General features: G+C 41.6%; 1 protein-coding gene across 4 annotated transcripts in view; it reads left to right on the top strand.

The window, feature by feature from the left end:
• RNGTT (RNA guanylyltransferase and 5'-phosphatase) overlaps window positions 1-22,344 on the top strand; it is a 272,562-nt gene that overhangs the window by 80,920 nt on the left and 169,298 nt on the right. For all 4 annotated transcript variants that reach the window (XM_061623302.1, XM_061623303.1, XM_061623301.1 and 1 more), the window contains exon 10: window positions 14,857-14,928. In XM_061623302.1, the coding sequence (XP_061479286.1) occupies window positions 14,857-14,928 (72 nt within the window). The remainder of the gene's footprint in view (window positions 1-14,856; window positions 14,929-22,344) is intronic.

The following is a 22,344-nucleotide window of genomic DNA, read 5'->3' as shown; positions in this document are numbered from 1 at the left end:
GATTTATATCCCGCCCTTCCTTCCAGCAGGAGCCCAGGGCGGCAAACAAAAGCACTAAAACCATTAAAACATCATAAAAACAAACTTTAAAACGCATTAAACCAAAACATCTTCAAAAACATTACTTAAAAAAAGCTATCAAAACATTTTCTAAGATTAAAAACATTTTAAAAAAGAAAGTTTAAAAACATATTAAAAAGCTATTCCAACACAGATGCAGACTGGAATAGGTCTCAACTTAAATGACTTGTTGAAAGAGGAAAGTCTTCAATAGGCACCGAAAGGATAACAGAGATGGTACCTGTCTAATATTTAAGGGGAGGGAATTCCACAGGGTAGGTGCCGCCACACTAAAAGTCAGTTTCCTATGTTGCGCAGAATAAACCTGATAAGATGGTATCTGCAGGAGGCCCTCACCTGCAGAGTGCAGTGATCGGCTGGGTATATAAGGGATAAGATGGTCTTTCAGGTATCCTGGTCCCAAGCTGTGTAGGGCTTTGTACACCAAAACTAGAAGCTTGAACGTGGCCTGGTAACAAATGGGCAGCCAGTGCAATTCTTTCAGCAGCAGGGTGACATGATGGCAATAAGCTGCCCCAGTGAGCAGTCTCACCACCACATTTTGCACCAGCTGCAACTTCCGGACCAACCTCAAGGGCAGCCCCACATAGAGCGCATTATAGTAATCCAGCCTGCAGGTTACCAGTGTGTGGACAACAGTGGTCAGGCTATCAGACTGGGCCTTCTGCTGCACTCCAAAGACACAGATTTGCATATACTTTGTGTCAAATGCAAATTTGTAGCCTCTTTTGTAGGTGGGAGTGAAGTGCCAAAAATAAAGCAGGGGTCACACACAAGTAATAAGATATCAAACAGACAGAATATCAACAGGTGAAGCTTTCCCCATAATTCCATTCTATAAAAAACTTTCTCTGTTTAATGTCTGCCTGTCTAATAGCTGTTAAAGGCATGAGATCTCAGCTCTCCTCCAGCGCCAACCTTAAGCCATACAAGTTTCAAGTTCCATGAGCTGTGAAAAATTACGTTGCTGTAGGTCTTTCACCTATTGATCTTATGGTGGCAATGTTCCATTTAGTGCATGATCAGGCGTGGTATTTCAGATGCAGGGAATCAAACGTGATTTAAGATTTATAGCAATTCTATTCAGATCCTCATGCTGGGATAAATTCAAGATTTAAACAGTTAAAAAGCAAACACTGTATAAAAAAATATTTGTATACCACTATTACATTAAAAACAGAAAAACAGTTTACAACATGTTAAAAACAACCACCACTGCCTTAGAATAAAAAAGATTAAAAATCTTAAAAATAAAGGTCAGGTGTTGCTGAGGAGGTGGGTGGGAAGCATCTTCTTAATTGCTTACATAAGCCTGACAGAACAGAAAGGTTTTCAGCAGGTGCTTAAAGGTTAAACCAGAAGGTGCCTCCTGAATCTCTGTTGGCAGAGCATTCCAGAGCACTGGGCCAATGACTCTGAAAGCTCGATTTGATAGAAACATAGACTAGCAGAGTTGGAAGGGGCTTATAAGGCCATTGAGTCCAAACCCCCTGCTCAATGCAGGAATCCAACTTAAAGCATACCCGACAGGTGGCTGTCCAGCTGCCTCTTGAATGCCTCCAGTGTTGGAGAGCCCACCACCTCCCTACGTAATTGATTCCAACAGTTAGGAAGTTTTTTGTGGTGTTCAGTTGAAATCTGGCTTCCTGTAACTTGAGCCCATTATTCTGTGTCCTGCACTTTGGAACGATCGAGAAGAAATCCTGGCTCCTCCTCTATGTGGCAACCTTTCAAGTACTTGAAGAGTGCTGTCATATCTCCCCTCAGCTTTCTCTTCTCAAGGCTAAACATGCCCATTCTCTCGTCATAGGGCTTTGTTTCTAATCCCCTGATCATCCTGGTTGTCCTTCACTGAACCCATTCCAGTTTGGCTGCATCTGTTTTAAGGTGTGGTGTCCAGAACTGGATGCAGTACTGAAGATGAGGCCTAACCAGTGCCGAATAGAGGGGAACCAATACTTCATGCAGTTTGGAAACTATATTTCTGTTAATCCATTTGCTTTTTTTGGAGCTGTGTCACTCTGTTGGCTCATATTCAGCTTGTGATCAGCAACAATCCTAAGATCCTTCTCGCATGTGGTATTGCTGAGCCAAGTATCCCGTCTTATAACTGTGCATTTGGATTCTTTTTCCTAGGTGTAGAACTTTGCACTTGGCCCTGTTAAATTTCATACTGTTGTGTTCAGCCCAATGCTTCAGCCTATCAAGATCCCTTTGAATTTTGTTTCTGTATTCTGAGGTATTAGCTTTCCCTCCCAAGTTTGTATCATCTGCAGATTTGATAAGCATTCCCTGCACCTCCTCATGTCAATGTTAAATGAGCCTCACCAACTCAGGAGGTGATCAAAGCCGCTCCTGCAGATTGTCTCAGTGATTGAGCTGGGATATCAGGCTGTCCCTATGATATCCTGAACGTAAGTTGTTCAGGGCTTTGTAAATTAATTACAAGGACCTTGAACCTGGCTCGGTAGTGGATGGGCAGTGAGTGCATATGTTTTTAAAGTGGTATCACATTGTTGGCCATGTGCTCCCATCAGCAGTCTGGCGACCACATTTTGCACCAACTGAAGCTTCCAAACCAGGGCCAATGGCAGCCACACATAGAGCACATTGCAGTAATCCAGCCTCGAGGTTACCAACCCATGGACTACAGAGGTCAGGCTATCCTTGTCCAGGAACGGCCATAGCTGATGAATCAGACAAAGTTGGAAAAAAGCACTTCTAGCCACAGAGGAGAATTGGGCCTCTAGTGACAAAGATTAATCCAGGAGTACCCCTAGGCTATGGACCTGGTTCTTCAGAGGAAGCACGACCCCATCCAGAACAGGTAATCTGCCTATCTGCTGGATATGGGAACCACCCACCAAAAGAGCCTCCGTCTTCCCAGGATTCAAGCACAGTTTATTCATTTCTTGTGGTTACTTATTACTACTTCATAAAAATATAGCAATTTTTTTCTTCATTTTTGAGCAAAAAGGAATTAAAATCACCATTCAGCCATGAAGCTCATTGGGTGCCCTTGGGCCACAACTTCACAGGCTTGTTGTGAGGATAAAATGGAAAGGAGAAGAGCCACATACACCACATTGATCTCTTTGAAAACAACAAAAAAGCAGACCTTTAGTGTTGGGGCATCTACGCTTTGGAATTCCCTCCCCTTAAATATTAGATAAGAAGCTGAGAGCAATGCCGTCAGGAGTCTAGACCAACAGGCTAGACTCCTAGCAAGGTCACCCAAGGTGGAATGGTCAAAGCTGAGACACCAGACTAAGATGCATCCAAACTCAGAGGAAGGCCACCTCTGAATACCTCTTACCATGAAAACCCTATGAACAGAGTATCCAAAGTGCAACACGAGATAGTGCTGGAAGATGAGTCCCCCAGGTCAGATGGCACTCAGCAAGCTACTGTGGAAAAACAATGGATAAGTACGAGTAGTGCTGTGACTAATGACGCCACTGGGTCAAAGCCGAGTGGAAGCCCAGAGGCTGGTGCTCACAGATGCAAAAGGAGTTGTACTACGAGCACAATAGGAATATGGAATGCAAGAAGCATGAAGAAAGGAAAGTTAGAAATTGTCAAGCAAGAAATGGAACGTATCAACATTACAATACTTGGCATGAGTGAATTAAAATGAATGGGAATGGGACATTTTCAGTTCAGCAACTACAAAATATTTTATGCAGGAAATGAGAAATTAAGAACCAGATTTCTTTAATAGTGAGAAGTGATGTAGCAAAAGCAATTAGGAGCTATAACGCAAGGTTTGAGCAAGAGATATCAATAAGATTAAACAGAAAACCTATTAACCATCATCCAAGTCTACGCTTCAACAGCAAACACAGAAGAAGAGGAATTGGAGAGATTTTACGCAGAAGTACAGGAAGAAAGTGATAACACACCAAAACAAGATGTGCTGATAATCATGGGGGACTGGAATGCAAAAGCAGGGAACAGAGAAGAACTAGAAATTGTGGGAAAATGGGGTTTAGGAGATAGAAATGAAGCAGGAGAAAGACTTATTGAATTCTGTGAAACCAACAATTTGTTCCTTGCAAACATATTTTTTGAGCAACCAAAAAGATGACTGTGCACATGGATATCACCAAATGGTCAATATAGGAATTAAATTGATTATATAATTGGTAGCAGAAGATGGAGAAGTGCCATACTTTCTGCGAAAACAAGACCAGGAGCAGACTGCAGTACAGATAATGAACTGGTCATATCGAAAATCAGAGTAAGCTAAAGAAGAACAAAGCAATCATAATGCCAAAATACAATTTAAATAACATCCCAGCAGAATATAAAGTTCAAATACGGAACAGATTTGAGGCTTTAAACTTAGTTGACAGAGAACCAAAGAACTATGGAGTGAAGTCAGAGATATTATCAGGGAAGAATGCAAAAAGACAATACCTCTAGTTAAAAAGAGAGAAAGCACTCAATGAATGAATGAAACTCTTAAAATGGTTAAAGAGAGAAGGAAAGCGAAAGCAAAGTAGATAGAAACACAGAACCCTAAATGCAACAATACAGTGACTAGTACATAGGGACAAAGAGAACTATTACAATAATTATTGTATAGAAATAGAAGAGGACAACAAAAAGGGTAGAACAAGAGCCCTATTCCAAAAGATTAGAGAAATGAAAGGGAAATTAAACCAAGAGTAGGGATGTTGAATAATCAACAGGGGAACACACTGACTGACCAAGGTGAAGTAAAAGGAAGATGAAAGCAATACACTGAAGAACTCTATAAAAGAGATGCAAGGATGACAGATTCATTCATGGAGGAATGTGTGATGAAGAACTAGAAATGTTAGAATGCGAGGTGAAAGCTGCTCTTAAAATACTTGGAAGAAAGAAATCACCAGGAACAGATGGTATACCAATAGAGTTACTACAGGCTACTGACACTGAATCTGTCCAAACTTTGACAAAACTTTGTTTAATCTATAAGCAGAATATATCATACAGAAAGAGGGAGTGGACCAGGATGAAGGTGTGAAAATTGGAGGGAGAAATATCAATAATTTAGGATATGCAGACGATAGCATACTACTAGCAGAAACCAGTAAAGATTTGAAACGAATGCTGTTGAAAGTTAAAGAGGAAAGCACGAAAGCAGGACTACAGCTGAACGTCAAGAAGACTAAAGTAATGATAACAGAAGATTCATATACCTTTAAATCGACAGTGAGGACAGTGAACTTGTCAAGGATTATCAATACCTTGGCACAGTCATTAACCAAAATAGAGACAATAGTCAAGGAATTAGAAGAAGGCTAGGATTGGTGAGGGCAGCCATGAGAGAACTAGAAAAGGTCCTCAAATGCAAAAATGTATCGCTGAACACTAAAGTCAGGATCATTCAGACCATGGTATTCCTGATCTCTATGTATGGATGTGAAAGTTGGACAGTGGAAAAGCGGATAAGAGAAAAATCAACTCATTTGAAGTGTGGTGTTGGAAGAGAGCTTTGCAGATCCATGGACCGTGCAAAAGAGAAATAATTGGGTGTTAGAACAAATTAAACCAGAACTATCACTAGAAGCTAAAATGATGAAACTGAGGTTATCATACTTTGGACACATCATGAGAAGACATGATTCACTAGAAAAGACAATAATGCTGGGAAAAACAGAAGGAGATAGAAAAAGAGGAAAACCAAACAAGAGATGGACTGATTCCATAAAAGAAGCCACAGACCTGAAATTGCAAGATCTGAACAGGGTGGTTTATAATAAATGCTCTTGGAGGTCACTAATTCATAGGGTCGCCATAAGTCATAATCGACTTGAAAGCAAATAACAACAAAATATTAGATAGGTTCCATCTCTGTTATCTTTTCAGCACCTACTGAAAACCTTCCTCTTTCAACAAGCCTTTTAAGTAGAGACCTTATCCCAGTCTGCTGGGATAAGATGTTTTAATTTTTTTTTTATTTCTAAGGTACTTTTAAGATGTTTTAAAAGAAGTTTTTAGTGTTTTGTCCCTTGTTTCCCTTCTGGAAGGAAAGGCAGGATAGAAATTTAATAAATAACAACAACAAAAACCTATTTAAGTGTTTATACCAGCAGCAGCACCCCACCCCGAAGAACCCCCATTTTTCTCCCCGAATGGGTGGAAAGGCAACTAATCACCCCTCCCTACATATTCTTGCTACAGTCAACTTAACCAGAGCCCTCCCCAGTCCCGCTGCTGCATTTCCTTAGAAAAACAACACACCAAGAGATTGGATAAGCAGAGAGTGAACATTTCTGTCCATAATTGCAGTGTCCATGCTTTAAAAACAGCAGCAAGGAAACATTTGGGCAATTTGAAATATATTCACTAATAGGCTAAAAACCTTGCAGTTTAAGAATGTACCTATAGCCAACAGATATTTCTTTCAAAGTTGAAAGAGCAGGGAAATTGGGCAGCTATAGTGAATGCACCAGGGGAGCAGGACACCTGACCTCCTCTCTGAGATATTGTACTGCTTGACAAATTTGTCAAAATGCAAACACCATTTGGGTTGGTCTTTCATAGTCCAATCCACTTCCTGTGTAGTGTGGAAGAATTTGGTAACATGTGCCTCTGAGCATATGGTGAGTGGTGGCAACACCTGCCATCTCAGCGATAAGCTGTGAACCATGAGTGGCAAAGAAGGTTTAATGCATAAATGCAAATAAAATAGTTTTTTTTAAAAAAATCTACTAGAAGATACTTGAAGTTGCAAACAGGAGACTTTTTGAACCAATATTGTGCATGATGGAGACTGGTTATTAACACAAGGAATCTGGGAAGTAGGTAATGATGAATGAGAGATTTTTAGATGGGGAAAAATAAGGCAGAGCATTACTATTGAGGGATGTGCACCTGCCTTGGCTAGGAGCACAAAGTGGCCTGGGAAGGATCAAGATGGATGGTCCTGTGGTACAGTTTAGACAATTTTGGACTTTGGAAGAATCTTTAAATAGCAATGTGTATTGGAAACTTTTCCGCAGTCTTTGTCTTTGTCTGTATGGCAAGTCCCAATTTAGCTCCTATGCTATGCCGAGATGCTGTTCTGTTTACGATGAATAAATGCAACCTTTGAAGATCTCCTGACTCCTGCTGCTTCCTGATATTAGGGCAGACCTGGTGCAAGGTTTCTTCACACACACAAAAATCCATTTGCAGTCCTGCTGCTGGATGACCCACCGTGATGCTGAGGAGGTGCTGGACATCTTCGAGGCGCCCGACCTGATCACTGGCGAGCCGCAACCTGAACCCAGTGATGACGAGGAGCTGGCCACCAAGCACATGGGTATCGAGGATGTGGGCGCCATTGGCGCCTCCTCTTCCTCTGCCAATGGCTCCTTCCTCAGATGGCAAGGCGGCCGCTGGAAGAGGCTCCAACCGTGAATGTGGGCGCTCTTCGAGGAACCCTACTCTTTTTGAGCCGCCAGGGCTCCTGACAATCTGATACCCTAAGACGCAACTTACTTAGCTTGTGCGTAAATCCAGCACTGGCCATCCGCTACCCCATGTCTTACTATCTGAGCAACACTGAGCTCTTCTCCGAGTACCTCGCCCTTGAGCAGTACCTCGCCGCCACCGCTGCGGAAGAGGAAGAAGGAGAAAAGTTTTTCCTCTGTTCTTGTTGCATTGTTCTTGTTGTATTGTATTTGCATTGTTTTTGTTGCATTGTATTTTTACCGTATATTTTTCACTGGTTATTTCTTACGTAATTTTTTTGGTAATATGTTTTATAATATTTTGTTCACCACTTTGGGGTCCTTTTGGCCAAAAAGTGGTATATAATAAATAAATAAACTATCATAAACTATCATCATCATCATCATCATCATCTCCAAAGATGTAGAATTACATTTTTGTACATTTGCTGGTGTTCTTCTTACTTTGCTTCTTTCCTGTGTTACTACTCTTTCTACAGAGAATCTAACCTAGAAAATTATATTTCTCTCATTAGTCATCCTAGAAATCTGTGTCAAATTTATTTTCATTAATTTCCAAGCCTTTTTATTGGTCAAGGTCATATGAAGGTGAAGACAGCCTTTTGTGTTTCAAAGTGGAGGTTATTTCTATTTTAGGTGCATAAACAGTTGAATCTGAAACTGCACTTTGATGTAAAATCAAACTGATTCCCATATGTTGCTACTTAACCAATGACTCTAGCTGTTGCAAAAAACAACCTTGGCCTTCCCAAGATGCATGTTTCAGCCTGCTATGCTCAAACCACTCCATTTGAGGAAAGGTGGGCATGCTGAATTAAAAACAGCACATCTAGAATTTTGCTAGAATATATTTCACTTCCCACTGTTTTATCTTGTGCAAACTGAGACACTCCTCATGTCCATATGAAACTATTCTGCAGAATAGTCAGTGCCATTATTCCACAGTTGTTTTTGGAGCTTGTTTTGGTGTTGCAAAGTGTTGCTGTACTTCACATACTCACAGAAACAGAAGCAAAAGAGAATGATTTACTATAGGAAACGTCACTAAAATTGCAAAGTAAATCAAACATATTTAAAGTGACTATCTAAATTATATCAACTGTCTTAATACTGTTGCTTCCTCCCTACTAAAACAAGATCGGTATAGCACATGTCTTGTTTCTGTTCTTTGAGCTGATTGCAGGTGTTGCCACCACTCACCATATGCTCAGAGGCACATTTTACCAAATTCTTCCAAGCTACACAGCTACACATTGGGTGGGCGGGTACCACGCAGAGGGGAAGCCCCTTTCCTTTCCAAAAGGAAAACATTGTGAACAGTATCATTGCTTTTCAGGGTTTCCAGAGCTTTAATCAGATCAGCTGACTGTTAAACCACTCTGGCCACTGGAGCTCTGTCAGGGGAATAGGAGTCTACTCTCAGCATCCTTTACAACCTACACTTCCCAGGATTCTTTGGGGTCTAAAGTGAAATAAAGGTCTGGTGTGGGTGTGGCCCCCTGATCAGGCAAGCCAAGCAGCTGTGAGTCTGGCTTTTAGAACACTGACAGTTGGTTCTTATTGAACATGCCAGTCTTATCATCAACTTCAATACTAAATTTCTTAAATTAATTAAAAATCAGCTAGGCATTTAAAAAAACCTTTAAACTGCAGAAGCTGAAGGTTAGAGTATCGGGCAAGGTCAGTAATAGGATTACAGGTACTCTGTGAACATGGCTGATTTTTAATGAATTTCAACAAATTATGAGACCACTGACAGAAAAAAGTCTAAAAGGGGTCTGTTTTTTCTGTCTCTGTTTACACTTTGAACTCTCAATTCTCTCTGTTTTTTGTATTGCCATGAAAATTTGGAGGGTTGTTAAACAAGTATTTCAGAGTTCAGGACTATAAGTTTTGTACGGTTTTGTTTTGAAATGAGCTTATGGGAAGCATCAGAATGGCATGGGGGTATTTTCAATTTAACATTGCGGAATGTGAAAAATCTCCGCTGGCTATAGTATACAGCCGCTCTTGTGGCTCTACAATTAAAAATTAGCATCTGTAACTCTATAATATGTAACGTAGCACAGACAAAAAAGAAGTTGTGAGACACTAGAAATAAAAACACATGCAAAGCCAGGAAAACAACCATCCCCCCCACCCTCCATGATTTCATTGCTAAATTCCACTTCTGCTTTTTTTACAGCAAACAGAAGTGGTACTCTGAACATCTACAATTTCATGTTTTAAACTCATTTAACTCATCATTGTTTTGCTCATTTCCAGTCTTAAACCTCTTAGTAACTCTTACCTCAACCTACCTCACATGGCTGTTGTGAAGATATAGAAGGAGGTATAAAATGACTGCAAAGGGGGACTTAGTGCTTGTATCACAGGCATAAAATTTTGCTTCCTTTAGCTGAAGTGATGAAAGTTTGTAAAGAAACATGTTTTGTTCTCCCCCGCCCTTAGCACACGTCCAGGATTCAACCAATCTGACATAATTGTGTTTTAAGATTGTATTCAAGTAAGCTTACTCCCAGGTTGGTGCGCTCAACAGACCGTCTCACCATAACCCCTTCCCTGTCCCTTCCTCACAAGAAAGCCTAGGCTACAATCCCATACACACTTAAGCCCCATTAAACAGGAAGAGTCTTCCTTCTGAGTAGATGTGTATGCCATGGGAGTCTTTAACATACACCTACACTTAAGATAGAAGAATCTTCAGAAAATAACTTTATGAGTACCTGATCTCAAACAGAGGTTACAAGGAGACAGAAGCCACAAGCCAGAAAAAAATGTTCAGGGGAGGGAGAAACAGCAGCTCTTTAGCTCTTGGGGATTCCTGGTCCCTGAATGTTTCACTCATCAATCATAGCTGTGACTTTAGTCATTGACTAAAACGCTGAAAGGCAGGAGCAGCTAGGGTGGCTCATCTCACAGAAATCATGGGAGTGGGAGGAGCTCACAGTTTGCTTCATAACTTCCTTTCTAAGAGGGTTAGAGACATCCTTTTTTTATAAAATGAAAGATGACTGTCTGATGGGGTCCAGTAATCTGTACCCCAATACCACTCTCTTGGTTGCACTGTGCACTGGCAAGGAAAAGTAGGCTTTGACTCTACTGCCCTCAGCTAATGGGCCAGAGACCCAAAGTCTGCTGGATTGTCTGCGAGAGAGAGTTCCCTGCAGGTAACTTGCTCGTATAGATGATGCCTGCAAGAAGCAAGAGCCTGATGATGCTCAGCCTCAGAAGTTGGAACTTGAGACTTGTGTACTCCTTCCACCACCATTCTTCAAACCCTTCAATGCATGTAGAATGTGATTTTTGCTCTAGGGAAATCCAAACTATTTGAAACTGGACTTTCCCTGTCACTGCAGGTTAAAACCAACATAGTAGCCCTGGTGTTAATGCCACAAAAACCATTTTTTTGCATATCTTAAAAGTTGTGGTGGTGGTTTTGAGCACAGCAGTGCCTCTGGCATGTAGTTCACCTGTAAAAAGACTGAAATTGGCCCTGGTCCTTCGACAAAGGTACCAGTTGTCTCCTCATGCTATTTGTAGCATTTTTAAGTCTTGTTCTGTCGTGCTCTGCCGTTGCAAAAGTTAATAACTTTTGTCCTGCTTATTTAAATCTGAGTAGATCAGGCTGATATTCAGTTTAGTTAAATGAGTCACTTTATACCTTTTAAAGTCCCTAATCACTTTATACAGTTATCAGTTACACATTTAGAGTGATGAAAAATAATGAGGAATGCCCTTTGGGATTTTGAATCCAGCCTGTACCCTTTGTGCTATACCTGTCATTCCAGCAGATCCTGTATCTCTCTTATTTCAGAACTGCTGCTCAGTCTCTTTCCAGGAACTATTGTTTAAGTGCAGTAGGAAGTCCCTTTCTTTCAAGAGTCAAGTGCTTTGTTTCCATCTTGCAAGGCCAGCAAGTAAAGGACTTAAAGTATGATAAAAAAGAAATAAAAAAAATGAAATTCACAGCTATGTGAAAAGCATTTAGAAGCTACAATAGATATTGTAGCAGTGATGTAGAAGACTCAGCAGCAGCCTTAGGCTTAGGGTCCTTTCTTCTCCTAGTTATTTTTGTGCTGTAATGTTGGCCTGGGCAATGGTCTTTGAATGTACTAAAAGTAAAACAAATGTGTTTTAGAATTGGTACAAAATAAACACTTTTTAGAAATGCTAGAAATGCTATCTTCACTTTACAACTAAAACTACTAGTTGTTGCAAACATTGCATTAGATATTCAGAACTCCACATATCAACTCTAGTAGACTATCAAATCAAAATCATGTTTAGTTTCCATGGCAACACAACTAACAGAAACCCCCAAAGATGTATTCCCATTCTCAGATATTACCCTAGAGCTCAATAATCCTCGTGGTGTTGCTCTTGCTTATTGATTTCACGTTAGTGAAAGCTGCAAGAAGGAAAGTATGCTAAGAACATAAAAACCAACAACAAAAATTCTATAAATACATTCAAAGCAGGAGACCATCTAAGGAGACAATTGGACCCTTGGATGATAAGGGAGTCAAAGGTGTACTAAAGAACGATAAGGAGATTGCAGAGAAGCTAAATGAATTCTTTGCATCTGTCTTCACAGTGGAAGATATAGGGCAGATCCCTGAACCTGAACTAACATTTGCAGGAAGGGATTCTGAGGAACTGAGACAAATAGTGGTAACGAGAGAGGAAGTTCTAGGCTTAATGGACAATATAAAAACTGACAAATCACCGGGCCCGGATGGCATCCACCCGAGAGTTCTCAAAGAACTCAAAGGTGAAATTGCTGATCTGCTAACTAAAATATGTAACTTGTCCCTTGGGTCCTCCTCCGTGCCTGAGGACTGGAAAGTGGCAAATGTAACGCCAACCTTCAAAAAGGGATCCAGAGGGGATCCCGGAAATTACAGGCCAGTTAGCTTAACTTCTGTCCCTGGAAAACTGGTAGAAAGTATTATTAAAGCTTGATTAACTAAGCACATAGAAGAACAAGCCTTGCTGAAGCAGAGCCAGCATGGCTTCTGCAAGGGAAAGTCCTGTCTCAGTAACCTATTAGAATTCTTTGAGAGTGTCAACAAGCATATAGATAGAGGTGATCCAGTGGACATAGTGTACTTAGACTTTCAAAAAGCGTTTGACAAGGTACCTCACCAAAGGCTTCTGAGGAAGCTTAGCAGTCATGGAATAAGAGGAGAGGTCCTCTTGTGGATAAGGAATTGGTTAAGAAGCAGAAAGCAGAGAGTAGGAATAAACGGACAGTTCTCCCAATGGAGGGCTGTAGAAAGTGGAGTCCCTCAAGGATCGGTATTGGGACCTGTACTTTTCAACTTGTTCATTAATGACCTAGAATTAGGAGTGAGCAGTGAAGTGGCCAAGTTTGCTGATGATACTAAATTGTTCAGGGTTGTTAAAACAAAAAGGGATTGCGAAGAGCTCCAAAAAGACCTCTCCAAACTGAGTGAATGGGCGGAAAAATGGCAAATGCAATTCAATATAAACAAGTGTAAAATTATGCATATTGGAGCAAAAAATCTGAATTTCACATATACGCTCATGGGGTCTGAACTGGCGGTGACCGACCAGGAGAGAGACCTCGGGGTTGTAGTGGACAGCACGATGAAAATGTCGACCCAGTGTGCGGCAGCTGTGAAAAAGGCAAATTCCATGCTAGCAATAATTAGGAAAGGTATTGAAAATAAAACAGCCGATATCATAATGCCGTTGTATAAATCTATGGTGCGGCCGCATTTGGAATACTGTGTACAGTTCTGGTCGCCTCATCTCAAAAAGGCTATTATAGAGTTGGAAAAGGTTCAGAAGAGGGCAACCAGAATGATCAAGGGGATGGAGCGACTCCCTTATGAGGAAAGGTTGCAGCATTTGGGGCTTTTTAGTTTAGAGAAAAGGCGGGTCAGAGGAGACATGATAGAAGTGTATAAAATTATGCATGGCATTGAGAAAGTGGATAGAGAAAAGTTCTTCTCCCTCTCTCATAATACTAGAACTCGTGGACATTCAAAGAAGCTGAATGTTGGAAGATTCAGGACAGACAAAAGGAAGTACTTCTTTACTCAGCGCATAGTTAAACTATGGAATTGGCTCCCACATGATGCAGTAATGGCCACCAGCTTGGATGGCTGTAAAAGAAGATTAGACAAATTCATGGAGGACAGGGCTATCAATGGCTACTAGCCATGATGGCTGTGCTCTGCCACCCTAGTCAGAGGCAGCATGCTTCTGAAAACCAGTTGCCGGAAGCCTCAGGAGGGGAGAGTGTTCTTGCACTCGGGTCCTGCTTGCGGGCTTCCCCCAGGCACCTGGTTGGCCACTGTGAGAACAGGATGCTGGACTAGATGGGCCACTGGCCTGATCCAGCAGGCTCTTCTTATGTTCTTATGTTCTTACTTCTCTGACTTGAATATGGAGGGAAAAAATTGATGAATTCCCACCAACAACTTTTCCTCAAGATGACAATGTCCTGTTTTGATCCTTTCAGGCTCTCAGTCAGAGTTATCTCTCTTCCTGCCACAATCTCTCCTTAAAGGGCTAGCCGACACCAATATCTCAAGGAAAAAATACAGAAATTTCAGAAAACAGACAAGAAGTATTGCTAATATCTTCTCAATTATATAGTGAATACCCCAGGACTAGTACTCAATGCTGAAAAACAAAGTTTATACATCACTGCACCTCAGTAAAATGCCAAGAGCATCTCTTCCTACTAGAGCCTTACCATTTCCTGAGGTAGCTTCAGTTATGACAAGACAGTGTCTGCTATCAGATTTTTGGCAAACCTGCCATTTTTTCTTCCACTACAAATGCTTATGCAGCTTGGAAAACACCTACTAATTTATGTAACAATATGGAGCAGCTTTGAAGTGTACTCAGAGACTGACTGGATGCAGACATCTCGTATTTGAATAAATCTAAGCCTTAAACTTCTTTTTGTTTGCTTGAGTTAATACGCTAATAGGAGTATTCTTAATTTCACAGTAGTAGGAGCCTTTTTCCTTATGCGGGTGCTAATAACAATAGCAAACCACAGAAGCCCAGTAATCCAGTGTTGCCTTGTAGTGTCATGCTTTATCCAGGTTTTGTTGATGCATTCAGCATGCATTTAATTTATCTGTTTCAGACCTGTTCTCCTCCCACCACCACTCATCAGCTACCCTATTGCTTTCGGTTTTTAGGCAAAGGTGGCCCCCACCAAGAGGAAAAACTAATCTCTGCTGGAAAACGGGGGGGGGGGGAGCTAATTGTAAAATAAAGCTATAATGTACTGTTGGCAAGTGGTTGCAAAAAATTAAGGTATTATTTTGCTTCTTTTCTTCAGGAAATGATCATCGACAGGGTAAATGGCCAGGTTGTTCCTCGGTACTTGATATATGACATAATTAAATTCAATGTAAGTATATTATGTTTTGGCTGTTTCTTTAAGAAACATTTGGCTCGTGAAAAGAAGGACCAGTTTTGATAATAATAGATTTATTTATTTAGAAAAATTTTTAAACCGCTTTATGCAAACAAAAATCTCTAAACTGTGAGGACGAGCAGTAGTATTTTTAGACTGCAAAGAAGAATACTTAAATGGCAATGTCAGTATCACACCTGTCAAGCGAAACTGAAATGTGTAATAGGCATTGCTTAGGGGTAGAGATTGTGTTGAATAAGTTTGTGGATTTTTTTTTAATTGCGACTTGACAAGAGTGAATTCCCCAGGATCTCCTTCACTGAGTTTTTTTGAGCTTTCTCACAGAACTCTCACACACAAAAAATCCTTTTGTATAGCATACCCTTGCAAGGAAGCAACAATGAGGACAGGTAGGGAAGACTTGTGGCAACAATGGCAACTTGGTTTTTAAAGGTCTAACTGCTCAGCTGGAATGTTCATTGCTTCCGGGGAGCCTGGGAACTGGAGTTCCCAGTGCATGATTGGGAGAAATGGCTTTGAGAACTTCATTCCAAAGTGGCAGCGGATACGCTGAATGAACACTCAGATGTATGCTTGGCTTATAATGAACTCTGGTGGCTAATGCTAGAGTTCAGCAATATAAGCTCCCAGCTAACTGTGACATATGGATCACATCCTTAACAAAATAATTGGTTAGTTGAATGTTTTGATGACTGCATTAATAGATTGATAAGAATGTTTAAAAAAATCAGTCCACAAAACATTTGTCTCCTCTTATCTGTCTTCTAAAGGGCAATTATTAATGGCTTACTACTTTAAAAAAAGTAGTTGCCCAGTATTTACTTGTGAACAACAAAGGATAACACATCCATCAATTTTTTTTAAAGAAGAAAGGTTCTTGAAATTGATGAAGCAATGTAGAATAGCACAGAGCCACTGAAAACATAACTTTAAAATAAAATATCTCACCTCTCAAATCAGTTTAAAAAGTGCCATGGATGCAATGCAGGGAGCTGTGCAGCTTTTATCTTTTATGATGTCACAGACGCTATTCATGATTAGGCAACTGTTTTTCACAAAGCCCTCAAAAGACTTGACAATATTTTTATGGGTAGAGTTACTCTTAACACCTGCAGAGCAGAAATTCAGCATGTGCTCCAAGTATACATACCTTTACAATGTATCTTTCTAACTGTGGCGAGAAACACTCATGGGCACTAGAAATTAATAAAAACTGAGTGATTTAAAAAAAAGGTACAAAGCCTGAAAAAAATTGTTACTTATCAGAAGTTGAGTGGAACTTTTCAAGAAATGTGTGAAGAATAGAGATGGGGAGTGGGGAGGTAGATTACATTAAAAATGTATTGCGTTATAAATGTGGATCTTAATAATGAATTGTTTATATTTTGTATAAATGTCATGGTAGGTAGATTCCTCTTTTGTTTTAGGTATTGGAAATGATGACTTGAATAATTAAAATAGCTTTTAACCTTGTGCATTTATATTATTAATAGTATGTATGTATGTGATTTTCTATTTCTTAAAATAAATAACAAGAAAAATCAGCAAGTGACATTTTTCCTAGCATTAATGAGTAAACCCCTGCCTGCTAAATTTCATTCAATCATGCACTGGTCAAAGATCAGACAGCCCTGCTCAGATGAAAAGTGGCAACCCTTTTTTGAAATACTGAAATAGTTATGGATACGCTAGTTAAGCGGGGAGAAAAAAATCACAATTTTCCACTGGCCCATTTCATACCTGTTTGGGCTTATTAAGCCAAGATATTAATGAGCTTTGTGCCCTCCCACTCTTTCCCATGCCACTCCTTTTCTCTTCCTGAGGTGTTGTGATTAAAGTCACCAGGTATGAAACAAACCAGGATCTGACACCAAGTTCAGACCAAGGGGTAACATCCAGTTGGTGCTCATATGCTAGTGAATTGGATATTGCTTGTGAAAAGGACAGCCTCATCTGCTCCTCTCATGGGGAAATCTGAAAGGGGAAGTCCCATGGGATGAGTGGAAATCTGCTTGTGTGACGTTGGATATTACCCAGATTTTCAGTTCCTGTTTTTTCCTCTGATACCGGTAACCGTAGTTTTCCAGTTCGGACTTAAAATGAAATGATGGTTAACTAAACAGGGAATCGTTCAGTTGTGATCTGTAAAGAAGGGAGGAGGGAAGGTGTGGTGTGAAAATAGAGTGCATGGGCACAAGCCTTGTGCATATTGTTGCTTAACAAGCTGAGGTATGTATGTCTGAAATGGACCAGTGTATTGCCTTACATTCTGTTTCTCTGATTTAGACAATGTTGCTGTTCCATGCTTTCCTGATAGATATTTTCTAGGTCAACAAATTTCCAGGTCTACTAAAAAGGCAGTTTCTTTAGCAAAACAAAGTAGAATATTCCAGAAGTTTCATAGGGTGTTTATTTTAGAAGGAAAGGAAGTCCTGGCCTGACAGGATAGATGTCTGTCATTAGAAAACCATATTAGCCTCGGTTGTGACTAGTAGTGCTTGAAAGTCAACATGCTTTAGGTTGTTTAGAATGCAGTGGGGATCTGGAAAGAGAATTTATTAAGCGGCATTGTGCTTCTAGCTCAAGGACAGTTCCAGACAATGTGTTATCAGGAGGAGCAGAAGTAAGGCTTTATCGGCAAAAGGCCATTAGCAGTAGCCAAGCTGTAAAGATTAAAAAAGCCAACAAACTGTCATTATGCTAATTATAGAAGTCTAATTACAAAAATAGTTTAGCTGGAATGTGTGACTTGGCAAGAAGAAGCATAGATTTATCAGGGTTATGAGGTACTTAATGAAAATCAATGGGACATGATGATTTGTCACAGGGAATGTTGGTGTTATCGCTTAAGAGAGTGCAGAGTGCTAGTTGTTGATATCCATAGCAGAATGCAACTTACAAGAATATTGTTACTTATCTATGTTTTAAAATTGGACCCTGCCTAATTTCTTGGAGAAACTCAAGAAGAACAACAAAACGTATAACAGTATAAAAACAAATAACCACCCCCAAATTAGACTCAACCACAAAATCCAAATATGAACATGAATGCTGCTGTTCTTTTTTTTTTCTGCATTGAACTATGTGCCATCACTAGTATGAGGAATATACCACTTCAAAAGGATCCAGTGTGATGTGATGTATGCTGTCCCTTGTTACGGGATCACAGTGACTGTAACAAAACGAACTGCATATATTCTCTTTTTATTACTTGGTTAATATTGACATCGTTCTATGGAAATCTGTGCTGTACTGAATGGCTTAATTGGCAGAAAATGTTTTTTTTTTAAAGTTCTTGGTTCTGGTGAAATTGTCCCTTGATTCCTGTTACCCCTATATGTCATTCATTTGTTATTGTCTGGCTTCAAATTAATTAATTAATATCCTGCCCTTACTCCCAGTAGGAGCCCAGGGCGGCAAACAAAAGCACTAAAAACACTTTAAAACATCATAAAACAGGCTTTAAAATATATTAAAACAAAATGTCTTTAAAAACAGTTGAGAAAAAAGCTTTAAAAACATCTTTTTAAAAAAGAAAGCTTTAAAAACTTTTTTTTTAAAAAAAGAAGGTTTAAAAACATATTAAAAAGCAATTCCAACACAGATGCAGACTGGGATGTTGATAGGTCATCAAGTTTGCTATGGAGGCAAGCAACTTTACCCTCGAAGTGCCTTGCAAACAGTTCATAGTGGGCCTCTGAAGGGTCTAAAACTCCATGTCCTGGAGTTGATGTCAACAGATCCCTGACAATACGGAAAAGCTCCACTGGATGGCTACTTGAGTATGTGATGGAGGCAGAGAAGTGGGCCTTCTTTGCTGCCCTTATCGCCACACAGTAGGATGGTTATGATGTTTTACTCGTGCTCGGTAAGCCTCATAGCACATCTTTCACCACTTGCACTCTAGCTGTCGTCCATCTTATTTCACTGCCCTTAGCTCCCCGTGTACCAAGGTGCAAACCGGCCTCCACAATGCCAGAGAGGGCTGTGATGTTCCTGCTTATAGTGTAAATATGGTAAGTGCTATTTATATAGAAGACATATGGTAGGTGGAGTGAAAGAGGAGGGGGGAGTACATGAGCAGTAGAATGCTGGATGATTGGCTGAGCGTTTGAATGACTGGGAGTATAAATGGAAGAATGACAGTTGAATCTGGGTGGATGTTGGGAGTGTGGAGAAAGAGGTGTTTGAGGGTGGAGGTCAGGAGTGTGGAGAAAGAGGGAGTTGGAGTTCTGATTAATAATAAGTCAAGTACAAAACAGGAATAGATGAAACCATACGCTTGTGAAACATTCTAAAACTAATCTTGTTATTTCTGATATTTAATAAATACTTATTTGGTTTACCAAAGGCCTGATCCTTGGCTGGGGGATATACATACCAGAAGCGAGGGCAAGGTAATTACCAAGGCTGAACAGAAACAGTATCTAATGGTGGCAGCGGTGAAGGGAGGAATAATAACAATTCAAGTATCCAGAGCAACCCAGAGTTGTATGCGTTATCTATAAAGATACAAGGGGGTTGGGAACAGCATAAGCACGGAGTCACAAAAGTAACCAGCTAGAGAGAGACTCAGGCAAAGTCTCTGGGAGTATTGGTTATAGGACGTGACTGGTGGTGCTGTCTAGCAGGGGGATCTAGTGAGATCGGTGCTAGAGCAGAGTGAGAAACCATATAAAGGACGGTCCAGACTGGTGGTATCCCTGGTGGTGCCTAGTGAAAGGCAGTAGCCACAAGCAGGTGGGAACCTGACAGGGAGAACCAGGGAAGGACGTCACATGTGGTGGCTGTAGTGGTGGGATACGAACAATAGAGAGTCCCTAAAAGAGAGGAGCTGGTGGAGAAGTGCATAACATTCAATTTACCTCATGAGGGTAAAGGGGTAGATGAATTGCGAGTAGCATTGATAGCATTCGCATCTGTTCAACAAAAACAACCTGTCAGAGAAGAGAACCCAGAAGGGTACTCAAGCAATCCCGCTTATATAGAGTATTTGAGAGAGAAGTTAAAGTTGGAAACTGAGAGATTGAGGATGGAAGGTGCAGAGAAGGAAAAACAGTGGGAGTTGGAAATTGAGAGAATGAGAATGGAGTTTGAGGAGAGGGAGAAGCAACGAGCATTGGATGCTGAGATACAGGTGGAAAAGTTAAAATTTGAAAGAGAGAAGTTTCATTCTGATGAAACAAGAAAGGACAGAAATGAAACCAAAATTCCTCCATCTGGAGCAAAAACCAAGTCTAGGGTGTGCCCTGCCCTATGCTCTGGGCCGGTGACCACTTGGGACAGCCCCATGGTTGTCATGGAGGCCATGAAGTCCTTAGCTGGAACACTAAAGGCAGCCTCAGCATGGACATTGAAATCACCCAGGACTATTGTTCTGGGCTCCTCCAATAGCATAGCCGAGATGGCCTCCACCAGCTCAGTCAGAGAAGCTGCTGGGCAGTAGGGTGGATGGTAAACCAGCAGCAACCCTAGTTTAATCCGTGGGTCAACACCAGGTGCAGGCCCTCACAGCCAGCTTCAAGACTGAGTAGTTTCCTGGTGACAGAGACGAAAGTTCTGTAGACCATAGCAACTCCTCCCCCCCCCCGTCCCTGCATCTTCTGCTGGTGTTGCACCGAGTATCCAGGTGGGCAAAGTTGGGTCAGATTAACTCCTCCCATTTCATCCACCCTGGTCTCGGTAATGCACACCAAATCAGCATCTTCATCCACCATCAAAATTATTGTGTACTGATCTGGCATTAAACAATACCACAACATGCCAGCGGGCACAGCAGATGAGCAATGAGGAACCCATCCACGAGAGGAGTGGGAGCGAGGAACAAGGCATAGATAGCCTTGCCCTTGTCTTCTATGGTAGTTCACCACCTCCCCATGGCTATAGTTTCCTCTACCCGTGATCACTGAAATTGGGATGGCATCACCTATGTTCCTCCTTACCAAGACTCCTCCTAGACATCTGATATGGACCCAACAAGAGCCCACCAACAAAACATACTTGAACCAGTTATCCCAGTAGGCCTCTGAGAGAACTGGGAACAGTAAGACCCACTCAATATTTTTCACACAGGGCATACCTACTCCCTCCTGTCTCACACCCAGGGATGGCCACCCTTCTGCCAGTTGCAGACTCTCATTCTGAAGGCTTCTGGTGACTTTCTCCTATTATTTAGTTCACTGCATGGGCTCACACCTGTGCAGGAACTACACATGTGCCATACGCCCTCTCCACTACCAATCTTCTGTAGATTGGTTTAAAAAAAATAGAAGGGGGTAGCACCCTCACCCTCAGGACTCACCAAGGGGCTCCTCAAGAGGAGACTCCCATTGGTGTCACCCCTTCAGTGGCGACCCTGCTTGCAGCAGACCCACCGCCCAAGGGCAGCTGGGCTTTTATGCCCCCTGACCCAGCCAGGAGCTGATGCAACAGGCTGAAAGATTAACTGCAGCCTCTCTCTGAGCCAGGGTCAGGCAGGGGGTCCCAGTCCTTGCAGAACGTGCCAGGGACTTCAGCTATCTCAAGAGACAGCAACCCAGAGAAGTGAGCAAGCAAGCATCCAGATGCTCAGATACTCACTCCCAGGGTAGGTCTTCTCTAGTCCCCCAGTGCTGCAGCTGTTCCCAAGGACCCAAAGAGCAGCCGGGCTTTTATGCCCCCTGACACAGCCAGGGGCTGATGCAAGAGGCTGCGTGATTAACTGCAGCCTCTCTCTGGAGCCAGGGTCAGGCAGGGGGTCCCAGTCCTTGCAGCACTTATCAGGGTCTTCAGCTGTCTCAAGAGACAGCAGTCCAGAGGAGCAAATGCACTCTGTGTTTGGGAATAATAAATCAAGTATCTTGGATTGAAAGTGTTTCCAAGCACGGTGGTAGTAGGCAAGCTAAAATAATTGTTCATGTATAGCACAGTGGGAAGTAGACCCTGGCTGGGAGTCCAGAGTCTGTAAGTTCAAATCCCCGCTCGTGTCACCTGGGTGTAAAGGGCCAGCTAAAGATCACCCCCACAGTGAGTGACTCAGGGGTTACATGCCCTGCCACCTGTGCAGCCGTGGGCAAACCGCATAGTCCCAAGGAGCCCAGTTACCCCCCAGCTAGCAATTGCAGACAAGGAAGGGGCTGGCTTGTGCAGCTGTGGCAAGCTGAGCAGGCCCTGCCAGCTGGGGAGGACTGGCCTCCTCTGAATACCACTTACCATGAAATCCCTATTCATAGTGTCATCATAAGTCGGGATCGACTTGAAGGCAGTCTATTTCCATTTCTTTTGGAATGAAGCAGGAGAGGGAGCAAGTGAGTCAGAAATGTGCTTTCCATATATCACTGGGGAGATATTTAATTCTTGGAAAATGCCTGTTAAAGGGGGTGGCTTGAGATAATCTGGGTGCTTATACAG

This window comes from Rhineura floridana, chromosome 4 (assembly GCF_030035675.1).
Source record: "Rhineura floridana isolate rRhiFlo1 chromosome 4, rRhiFlo1.hap2, whole genome shotgun sequence".
Classification (NCBI taxonomy): domain Eukaryota; kingdom Metazoa; phylum Chordata; class Lepidosauria; order Squamata; family Rhineuridae; genus Rhineura; species Rhineura floridana.
The sequence above is the reverse complement of the archived record's forward strand: the minus strand, read 5'-3'. Positions and strand labels throughout refer to the sequence as shown.